This window comes from Corythoichthys intestinalis, chromosome 2 (assembly GCF_030265065.1).
Source record: "Corythoichthys intestinalis isolate RoL2023-P3 chromosome 2, ASM3026506v1, whole genome shotgun sequence".
NCBI lineage: Eukaryota > Metazoa > Chordata > Actinopteri > Syngnathiformes > Syngnathidae > Corythoichthys > Corythoichthys intestinalis.
Window position 1 is genome coordinate 60,007,554 of NC_080396.1, and position 12,122 is coordinate 60,019,675.

Sequence of the window (12,122 nt, forward strand, 5' to 3'; positions counted from 1 at the left end):
ACTTTTTATGGATATCTTTGAGAATTGGCTTTCTTCTTGCCACTCTTCCATAAAGTCCAGATTTGTGCAGTGTACGACTGATTGTTGTCCTATGGACAGACTCTCCCACCTCAGCTGTAGATCTCTGCAGTTCATCCAGAGTGATCATGGGCCTCATGGCTGCATCTCTGAGCAGTTTTCTCCTTGTTTGAGAAGAAAGTTTGGAAGGACGGCCGGGTCTTGGTAGATTTGCAGTGGTCTGATGCTCCTTCCATTTCAATATGATGGCTTGCACAGTGCTCCTTGAGATGTTTAAAGCTTGGGAAATCTTTTTGTATCCAAATCCAGCTTTAAACTTCTCCACAACAATATCTCGGACCTGCCTGGTGTGTTCCTTGGTTTTCATAATGCTCTCTGCACTTTAAACAGAACCCTGAGACTATCACAGAGCAGGTGCATTTATACGGAGACTTGATTACACACAGGTGGATTCTATTTATCATCATCGGTCATTTAGGACAACATTGGATCATTCATAGATCCTCACTGAACTTCTGGAATGAGTTTGCTGCACTGAAAGTAAAGGGGCTGAATAATATTGCACGCCCCAATTTTCAGTTTTTTATGTGTTAAAAAAGTTTAAATTATCCAATATATGTTCCACTTCACGATTGTGTCCCACTTGTTGTTGATTCTTGACAAAAAAATTAAATTTCATATCTTTATGTTTGAAGCCTGAAATGTGGCGAAAGGTTGCAAGATTCAAGGGGGCCGAATACTTTTGCAAGGCACTGTATATAGAGAATTTAGATCTTTCAATAGTTCCATATTTTGTAAGGATAGAATTGACCCTACCACTATTAAGTGAATTATTTTCATTATGTTTATGTTTGCTAATAAAAACCAGACATTTATTCAGGAAGTTTTCAAAGTGTTTCTTAAGTATTTTTTGAAAATAAAGGTTTGAATAGAACAGTGTATCATCTGAACCAATGCACGTAAAAGTTATTATCAGTAGATAAGGATTTATTTTGCATTGATCATTTTTGCCTATTAATTAATTAGGTTCATATACATGAGAAATGTGGCCCTGTGCCCCCTTCATCCAATCTGTTTGGTCTTATTAATGTCCCGTCCCCAGCAAAAAGTGTACCTACATGCAGGTTATGCTGTTATATCGTCCCTACGAATGTTGAGACCAAACCTATGCCCTTCCAAAGTAACGGCGGTTTTTGTGGTGAAGGACAGGCGCAAGACCACAAACAGTTTTCATTTCAATCTTATGGGAAAAAAAAAAAAAAGAGCTTAGACTAAGAAAAATACAATACAATATTTAAAAACTACATTTTGGACTTAAATAAAATATCCTTTGTTTTTCTTTTCACACTTTTTGTTTAGCAATCTGTAATAAATTGATTAAAGTATCAGAATTAAAAGTTTTAAAAACAACTGAATATTTCACTAAAGGTCAGAATTGAATTCTGTGGTTTTGTACACCACTCTTTACTCTCATTTATGTTGCATGAATTATAAAATTGCGACGGCCAACACATTGAGGGTGTAGAGCAAATGCATGTTATTTTCTCACTTTCACATATCGATAATATGTACCGTGTGCGCGTGTTTTGTGAAGAATGCTGATGAGATATGAAATAACCAGTAGCCAATTGAATAAGCTACCCTTTTTGGTTTATATATTTGGAAATCTGACACTAAAGGAGTCAGTGCCTCACCAACCATGAACCTTACCGCACGTCACTGTCTGGTAGTAATTTCTTCATTTATTTTGCTTGCAATGAAAAAACACAAAAGAGAATGGGGGGAAAAAATGAACATTATCATTTTACATAAAACTCTAAAAATGGGCCAGACAAAAGTATTGGCACCCTCAGCCTAATACTTGGTAGCATAACCTTTAGACGAAATAACTGCCAACAACCGTTTCCGGTATCCATCAATGAGTTTCTTACAATGCTATGCTGGAATTTTAGACCATTCTTCTTTGGCCAACTGCTCCAGGTCTCAGATTTGAAGGGTGCCTTCTCCAAACTGCCATTTTCAGATCCCTCCACAGGTGTTCTATGGGATTCAGGTCTACACTCATTGCTGGCCACTTTAGAAGTCTCCAGTGCTTTCAAACCATTTTCTAGGGCTTTTGGAAGTGTGTGTTGGGTCATTGTCCTGCTGGAAGACCCATGACCACTGAGAGAGACCCAGCTTTCTCACACTGGGCCCTACATTATGCTGCAAAATGTGTTGGTAGTCTTCAGACTTCATAATGCCCTGCACATGGTCAAGCAGTTCAGTGCCAGAGGTAGCAAAGCAACCCCAAAAGATCAAGGAACCTCCGCCATGTTTGACTGTGGGGACAGTGTTCTTTTCTTTGAAGACCTGTTTTTTTTCTCTTGTAAACACTGTTAATGCCTTTTTCCAAAAAGCTCTACTTTTGTCTCATCTAACCAGGGAACATTCTTCCAAAGCGTTTTTCTCAGGTAAGTTTCGGCAAACTCCAGCCTGGCTTTTTTATGTCCCTGGGTCATAAGTGGGGTCTTCCTGGGTATCCTACCATAGAGTCCGCTTTCATTCAGACACCGACGAATAGTACGGGTTGACAGTGTTGTGCCCTCGGACTGCAGGACAGCTTGAACTTGTTTGGATGTTAGTTGAGGTTCTTTGTCCACCATCCGCACCATCTTTCGTTGAAATCACTTGTGAAATTTTCTTTTCCGTCCCCTTCTAGGGAGGTTAGCCACAGTACCATGGGCTTTACACTTATTAATGACACTGTGCACGGTAGACATAGGAACATTCAGGTCTTTGGAGATGGACTTGTAGCCTTGACATTGCCCATGCTTCCTCACAATTTTGCTTCTCGGGTTCTCAGACAGTTGATCTTCTTTCCTTTCTCCATGCTCAATGTGGTACACACAAGGACACAAGTCAACTTTAATACATTTTAACTGGCTGCAAGTGTGATTTAGTTATTGCCAATACCTGTTATGTGCCAAAGGTAAGTAACAGGTACTGTTAATCCCCAAATTAGAGAAGCATCATATGATTTTTCAAAGGGTCCGGTCCATTTTTGGAGTTTTGTGTAAAATGGGAGAAATACTTTTGGCCAGCAGTGTACAGGGTTCGTACTAGGGCTGAACGATATTGGAAAAAACTTACACTGACTTTTTGGAAAGACTAGTTGACTTACCATGTTTTTGTATTAGTGTATTGCATTGAGTATTTTATCAGTTTTTCTTGGATTGCCCCTCTTGTTGTTCTCATATCTCCTTAATTTTTTTCTTTATTTTATATTCTTTAAACAATTAATCATACTCGTCATTTTAAAAATGTTTGATCGCCTAGTTTCTTCGATTTACTTTAATTGTATTGTATTTATTTATTTATTATTCATTTATTTGAGTGACTGAAAGTGCAAAAAATTGCAAGACCGTGATATACGATTGTGTTCATAAAATATAATTTAATCCAGGCTAAAATGAAGATTTCTGTATAGAAAAGGAATACAGAAAGCCACGTCTCGGCACACCTGCTACTTTAATGTAGCAAACCAAAAGTTTTTTTTATTTATTTATTTTTTAATGATCACGCGGAAATAAAACATGGTGCCTCAGAGTTTTGTGGCAAACTGAATGCGTCCTATAGCAGAGGTGCTGCCCAGTCATATCACTCTGTTCAGTGGACGCAGCACACACATCAAGGCCGATGAAACCTTGATGAATGCGCTTTCTTGGAAATGTGGGATACTCGAAAAATGGGTCTCACGCCTCCACATGCTAAACTAAATGAGATTTCGATGTACGTTTAACTGTAGTTCTGAACAACAAAAAACTTTCAGCAAAGTAGTAAAGCTTTTTACAAGGCAATTTCAATCGCTCCTAAAATAAGACTTGCTTTTTTCTTGTGCAACAGGGCCAGTCGATCAAGAGCCAGGCAAGAAGGCCGAATCCTAGCAGCAATGAAGCAACGCTAACTGGCTCCCAGCCGGAATAAACTGTGACAGGCAGAGGGGCTGTGGAAGTCGTGGGAAAAATGTGCCAAAAAGCCTAAGTGGTCGTGCCATAAATGTATTGTACTAAACAACAGCAAATTTGCATGCCATAAATGTATTGTACTAAACAACAGCAAATTCACATGTATACATTTCAAAACTATTTGAAAACTGTTCGCTTCATTAAACTCCAAACTACTCATCATGGGCTCAAATGCACTGTACTCGATGCGACGCGAAGCAGAAAGGGAAAGCAACTTCAGAACGAGCGTGTAGCAGCGAGGAAGCAAGCATTTTATTTTCCTCCATTTGATAAGTTATAAATTTAGACAGGGTGCTGAGAAATATTGTGTGCATAACACTTCCAAGCATTTTCAAAGACTTCTCGCAAAATTCAAGCATTTTGCAAACCTTGAAAACACGACAGTAAAATCCAAGCATTTTTAAGGATTTCAAGGACCCATACGAATCCTACATACAGTGCCTTGCAAAAGTATTCGGCCCCCTTGAACCTTGCAACCTTTCGCCACATTTCAGGCTTCAAACATAAAGATATAAAATTTTAATGTTATGTCAAGAATCAACAACAAGTGGGACACAATCGTGAAGTGGAACAAAATTTATTGGATAATTTAAACTTTTTCAACAAATAAAAAACTGAGAAAGTGGGGCGTGCAATATTATTCGGCCCCCTTGCGTTAATACTTTGTAGCGCCACCTTTTGCTCCAATTACAGCTGCAAGTCGCTTGGGGTATGTTTCTATCAGTTTTGCACATCGAGAGACTGACATTCTTGCCCATTCTTCCTTGCAAAACAGCTCGAGCTCAGTGAGGTTGGATGGAGAGTGTTTGTGAACAGCAGTCTTCAGCTCTTTTCACAGATTCTCGATTGGATTCAGGTCTGGACTTTGACTTGGCCATTCTAACACCTGGATACGTTTATTTTTGAACCATTCCATTGTAGATTTGGCTTTATGTTTTGGATCATTGTCCTGTTGGAAGATAAATCTCCGTCCCAGTCTCAGGTCTTGTGCAGATACCAACAGGTTTTCTTCCAGAATGTTCCTGTATTTGGCTGCATCCATCTTCCCGTCAATTTTAACCATCTTCCCTGTCCCTGCTGAAGAAAAGCAGGCCCAAACCATGATGCTGCCACCACCATGTTTGACAGTGGGGATGGTGTGTTCAGGGTGATGAGCTGTGTTGCTTTTACGCCAAACATATTGTTTTGCATTGTGGCCAAAAAGTTCAATTTTGGTTTCATCTGACCAGAGCACCTTCTTCCACATGTTTGGTGTGTCTCCCAGGTGGCTTGTGGCAAACTTTAAACGAGACTTTTTATGGATATCTTTGAGAAATTGATTTCTTCTTGCCACTCTTCCATAAAGGCCAGATTTGTGCAGTGTACGACTGATTGGTGTCCTATGGACAGACTCTTCCACCTCAGCTGTAGATCTCTGCAGTTCATCCAGAGTGATCATGGGCCTCTTGGCTGCATCTCTGATCAGTTTTCTCCTTGTTTGAGAAGAAAGTTTGGAAGGACGTCCGGGTCTTGGTAGATTTGCAGTGGTCTGATGCTCCTTCCATTTCAATATGATGGCTTGCACAGTGCTCCTTGAGATGTTTAAAGCTTGGGAAATCTTTTTGTATCCAAATCCAGCTTTAAACTTCTCCACAACAGTATCTCGGACCTGCCTGGTGTGTTCCTTGGTTTTCATAATGCTCTCTGCCCTTTAAACAGAACCCTGAGACGATCACAGAGCAGGTGCATTTATATGGAGACTTGATTACACACAGGTGGATTCTATTTATCATCATCGGTCATTTAGGACAACATTGGATCATTCAGAGATCCTCACTGAACTTCTGGAGTGAGTTTGCTGCACTGAAAGTAAAGGGGCCGAATAATATTGCACGCCCCACTTTTCAGTTTTTTATTTGTTAAAAAAGTTTAAATTATCCAATAAATGTTGTTCCACTTCACGATTGTGTCCCACTTGTTGTTGATTCTTGACAAAAAAATTAAATTTCACATCTTTATGTTTGAAGCCTGAAATGTGGCGAAAGGTTGCAAGATTCAAGGGGGCCGAATACTTTTGCAAGGCACTGTATAAGCGTACATGAAGGCCAATTTAAGCATGACAATTCACCTCCCAGTACTTTGACTTGTGCACACCCTCGGAGTAGGCGCGGGCGAAACTGCTTTCGCTGTTAAGGGCTGTGATGGCGGCGCTGAATTGAGACATGGGGTGCAGATTGGTCGGGAAGTTGTCCAACATGGTGACCACGTGCGAGGGAAGCGCTGCTCTCTTAGCCCACTCTTTGGACACCCAGTTCACCTGCCAAAAAAGGAGCGTGCAGCATTATGTACTCGTTCTGGGCACATCAGTCTTTCTTGACTGAACTGACTGACAGCTTTTTTTTTTTATCTTTTAGGCTTATCAGTCTGCTTTGCTCATTTATTCAGAGATAAGGACAATAAAACATACTTTCTCCTCAGCAATAAGCATGTAGTCATACCCTATAGATCCTAACGTGTTATTTGTGCTCTAGTTTTGACTGTCTGCTGTCTGGTCACCTGAAAGGCCCATGATTAATGCATTTCCACTGCCTCAAAACTGTTTAGATTCTGATCATTACCCATTTTGTCTTGGGAAGACGAAATGTAACACGAAAGAATTTCCATGCCATGCTGTGACTCTCACCTGCTCCTCTGTGGGCACCTGTCCCGTGACCAGCAGCCAGAAGAGGCCCTCGGGCAGCGGCTCTTCACCCCCTTCCGCTTTGGGCAACAACGTCTGACACTCTGGGATGCTATAGCCTCGGAAGCGAATGCCCTGTGAACAACTAGAGAAAGTCAAGCAACACTGACTTTTTTTTTTTTTTACATTTCAAAATCTTTGGAAATTTACGGCCATTGCCTATGTTTATATGAACAACATTTCAATCATGATCAATGTTTGGATTAAAATTATGGTTGCACTGTTTTCATTGACACTCAGGCATAATTTCCGGTAGGACCAAATTCTGACATGCGTAGATTGACCAAATATACAAGAAATAGTAGAAAACTTTATTTTGAGTGTGAAAGGTTGTCTATATGTGCTGGCTACCAGTTCAGGTTGTACCCGCCCATTGTTAGCTGGAATAGGCTCCAGGACCCCCAGGACCCATGTGAGGATAAGCAGTACAGAAAATGATTTTTTTACTGACTAAATAAAATACAATTGAAAAAATGTTGATGAAATTAAAATGAATAAATACAAATACACTACGGTTATGGACCCCAATGATACTCTAAAGAGGGTAAGTAACAGAATAATAAAAACATTTTGAAAATTCTATTAAAAAAAAAAAAATAAAAATACACACACACATATATATTTAAATAAAGAGAATGTTAGCAGTTTTATATTTTTTAGTCAAGCTATTAAATAAAAACAACATGAAATTATTATTTGTCCTTTTTTGTTTGTTTTTTTTAATTTAAAAAAATGTATATATATATTTAAAATTAAATGATTGCCTGCCAATGACACCGATAGATGTGCAATTCATTGAGACTGGGGAGAGGGGCTGTGAATGCTCATGTTTTAGTGGCACTGACGGCGCTAGATGTCGAATCCATTTTGCCCACGAGGGCTGCCAGCCTGTCCCAATCAAAATGGATTTTACGTCTAGATCTGTCAATGGCAGACAATGAATTGAATGAATGCACTATAAAGTGGGAAACATAGGTGAAATAGGCTGTAAGAGGGCAAAGTATGCTCAACACTATTTAGCACTGACCTCATCAGGATCCAACACAGAGGTCTCATAAACCAGACCCTTCATTCCCCTCATACCGCCATACACCTGGGCAAGAAAACACAAATACACATAAATTTTTTTTTTTTTTTTTTTTTTTAAATCACAAAAAGTTCTTTCCTCACACTCCATCCCTAAAAAATCTATTTACCATTAAATAATATTGCCTAGCTAACTAGTAATTCTAAGATATCTGCAAATGAAAAAAGAATGTGAGCAGTACCAAAAGTGAACTAACCTGCTGCTCTTGAATATTTGTGCAAGTCTAAAGCCACATCCTGTCACAGTCACAAAAGAAGTTTCCCAATTCAGCGTTTCTTGCCAGTGCATGAATGGAAATGTGAGTCATCACGCACTGGACAAGTACTTTTCCAATACCAAAGTTCATGTTTTGGCTATGCCTTGCTGGTGCGCTGTTTCATGTTGTCAAGTCCACTAGTGATTTATCACCCCCACCAAAAAAAAAAAAAAAAAATGTACCCGAGTTATTGGCTGGCACAGAGGGAGCAAATCACTTTATTTGTGACCTTAGCAACATGACCCGATTGATAAGTGACACAGTAAAAGGATGGCAAAGACAAATTAAGTGGGCTAACTAATCTGCACTACACTTCATTTACAGTTGCGCTTTCTGGACAATTTGCTTTATGTCAAGCCCATGATGCTGTGGCAGAACAAGTTACTTTAGATGAACAGCATGTCTTTTGGTATAAATAACCCATGAAGCAACGTGGTTACCTAGGGTTTAAATATGAACAAATAATTTTCTTGTAAAATTTGGTTAGTGCAGCTTGTGGTCAGGTGCGCCTTATAGTCCATAAAAAGTAACAATTAAGATATTTTACATTGTGAGTGGGTGCTTGGGGAGATTACAGACATTCTTTTTCTTGGGGAGTAATAGGATACACGACTGAAGGTTGAATCTCTTAGGAACAATGACAGGTGTGTGAACAGTGCACAGGTTTATTGCATTATCAGTGGAAAATAAATAAGGCTACGTCTACACTAAAACAGATCATTTTCTCCAGAGTATTTTGCCGACTATTCTTATACCTGTCCACACTTACGTTCAAGGTGCGTTTAAGGCCATCCCACTTCTGCAAGGTACGCCAGCATTTGCGCAAACTACGTATGCGGTGAAAGGAGCATCCTCATATGTTACATCATCGCCCACACGGTTTGCCTCTGAACCGGAAACTCATTACTCGCCGGCGGCAAATTTTAAAATTACTATACCTTGTGGACTGTCATTATTTTGTGATCAGTTTTTTTTTTCGTGAACGCAATTGAACACATCACGCAGGAACGAGGGTAAAGGGAAAGCACGCTCTGCTCTTACGAGCAGTCGCCGAGTTGTGATTGAAATAATCTTCAGAAAACAACGAAAGCCTGACATCGTTACTTGGGATGTTACAATCGATGCTCAGTTGCGCTCTCACCACTTCACCACACAAATAGAGGCATATGGTGTGGCGCTGTGTATATTTCCTGGAAGCCGCAACAAGGTGTGCTTGTGCATAACACTGGCGATCCTGGAAGTGGCGGCAGTTTTGACAGGCAGAAATGTCATGGAAAAAAACTGATCGCGCACCTCTTTGACTATGGATACCACGCTGGTCACTTTTCAGGGTTTAATTTTCCTCTACGCATTTTTATATACTCATGTTCGGTCGGCATTGAGATGGGAGGGGCCAGCCCCGCAGCTGGCTGATCGGAGACTACGCGGGAGACGAACTCTGTAAAAAAATTTTTAAAAAACGCTCATTTCCGTGTCATCCGTGATGTGAGGACCACAAATGGGCACTGAATTGAAGCATATTATTGACACGTAGTTTGAAGGTTCAAGAAAAATGTTTGGAAAAGGGGAGCAGGAATGCCACGTCATGACCGTCCGCTTCCTTTGTTTACAATACCGTCATGGCACACTAAAAATGGCGACTGCATGAAGTCACTTACTTAGTATCCGATTGCTGTACAGAGACAGCAGTCCATATTAAGCAGCAGATAATATTACCCGCCTACATTATCCGTCTAACAACTAATCCGGATAATAGGAATACTAGTGTAGCCGATAGAGGTGTGCAAAATTTCCGATTCTTAGATTATTCGCGATTCGGCCGTGGAAGATTCGAGAACGATTCACAAACATCCAAATTCCGATTATTGAAATATGCCAAGTAAAGCAGAAGTATGACACACTCAGCGCGCCGCGCGGTCTTCGGTACGCAATTAGGGACGGAGCGAGAGTAGCTAAACATCATGCTTCTCATTACCCGGCCCCTCGGGTAACGCCAATGCTCAACTCACGGCTCTAGCTCAACTCATGCCACGAGATAAAAATAAAAAAAACCAACAACATACCTGACTGCTGCCGAAAAGCTGCTACAAGCCACATTATGTTATGGTAGATATCATTCATATAGGACTAGATGCATTATAGCTTCGGTATCGTTACCAGCACATCTACAAAAAACTAGAAGCGGGCGTTAGTAACGGCCGCCATCTTAAAGCAGTACACTTCCCTGCAAGGCTGTTGTTGCGAACCTTCCAAGCGAACCTAATTAACTTTTTATCTAAAATACTCCTAAATCGGTAAAATATTGACTTGAATCTATCTCTAAAATAGTTTTAAAACTTTTACATGTTGAAAGTAGACAAAAGAGAAATTATGGAATAACAGGAGCAATTTTAACAACTTTAACGGTTGATTCACAACATTAAATTAATTGAAAGTAGTTTAATGCTGCTGATATAGAATGGGGACTGGAGTTTTTTTATTTACTGTTATTTTTGCATATTTGTTTACTGCTATATGTTAACTTGATACTGAAATAGTAGTTTGGTTTAGCCTGAGAGGATTTTTGAACAATTTTGGAACTAATGTACAAAACAAATTAAAAAGGAGTGGGGTGCATCAATAATCGTTTTATAATCGAATCGAAGCCTCCGAATCGTAATCGTAATCGAATCGTTAGGTGCCCAAGATTCCCAGCTCTAGTAGCCGACATGCCGTATGGTCCAACTAATTACACGTTTGAGGCCATTATCCGTCCTAGTGTAAACGGAGCCTGAGATGCACTGTAAAAAAAGCTAAATGAGTTGTAGATCTCCTAATACAGGTAGTCCACGAGTTACCAATTAGTTACGTTCCTAGGCTGGCGATGTAACTTGAAATTCAGCGTAAGTCGGAATTAAACCACAAGATACCTAATGAACCTCAAAATAACTGTCCAAAAACATGTATTATACGTCATATTAATAAGATAAAAAAATAAGACACTGTGAGGTACGTTGTGTTTAATGCTGTTATATTTACAGACTATTTGCGTTTAAAAAAAATAAAACTATTCAGGCTTTCCTCGCGAGTGAGTCACCTTGCTGAGAGAAAAGGGCGCTGTACGAAAGAGTAGGGAGGCGAGAAAAGGTAGATATCATGGCCATTCAGGTCGCCAGCGTCCCTTCTCGTAACTCGAGGCCGCTGTCCGAACTAAGGAAAAAACACATCGTGACTCGCAAGTGGAGTACGCGCCGGGTGGGAGGGGGAGGAGCAGCAGTGTGAGAACAAGGAAGTGTGACCTGACGTCACCAGGAATTGCAAGATGGCAGCGACTCTGCTGGGGGAGGAGGGGATCCTGACATAGCAAGAACTCGGTACTGTTAACGGGACTAAAAAAAAGTTAAGTCGAAATCGTGCAAGTCGGGTACGTCGTAACCCGAGGACTACCCATATGTGGTGTTCTTTTCTTCCACATAAAAACAACATTGAATATATTTTATTAAACTCCAGATGGAAATAAAGGAAATGACTAGTTTAAGGCCAACTCACCATGTCCACAGTAATCTGTCCGATGTTTGTTTTGCCATATTGCTGCTTAAAGTTCTTGATCCTGCTCTGTTCTTTAGGGATGAGGTCTGACAAAACGTCCTTGAGATTCTGTATTTTGAAAAGGATAAAAATCAACACACCTTAAAATCAACATACTTAAATATGACCAGAGGTTCACAAAACGCACTTCTTGCCCACATTTAACCAGGCATGAAAATGGGTCAGGGGTTAAAAAGGTGAGAAGGGTGTGGAGGAAATATATTCCAGTACACTGTATTGTACACCCCAACAAAATATTGAGCTCTGTCGACCCACACTGTGTTTCAGCAGGGCCATGCGGAGACCGGTGGAGGGGTTGGTGCTCGTAGATCAAAAGGGGCACATGAACAAGTATTTAATACACCTTAAAACAACATAACTTCAATTTTAACCAGCTTTAGATAATAATTGGCTGCGACTGTGACATACTTTGATTGGGAGGGGGCAACAGTGAATAGAAATCAAAAC

At 40.2% G+C, this 12,122-nt stretch overlaps 1 protein-coding gene across 1 annotated transcript in view; it reads right to left on the minus strand.

Annotated features, from left to right (window-relative positions):
* cs (citrate synthase) overlaps nt 1–12,122 on the minus strand; it is a 44,001-nt gene that overhangs the window by 11,062 nt on the left and 20,817 nt on the right. Inside the window, exons 3-6 of the mRNA XM_057829745.1 lie at nt 11,616–11,723; nt 7,772–7,837; nt 6,688–6,819; nt 6,133–6,321 (exon numbers count right to left, since the gene is read on the minus strand). Coding sequence (XP_057685728.1) covers nt 6,133–6,321; nt 6,688–6,819; nt 7,772–7,837; nt 11,616–11,723 — 495 coding nt within the window. The remainder of the gene's footprint in view (nt 1–6,132; nt 6,322–6,687; nt 6,820–7,771; nt 7,838–11,615; nt 11,724–12,122) is intronic.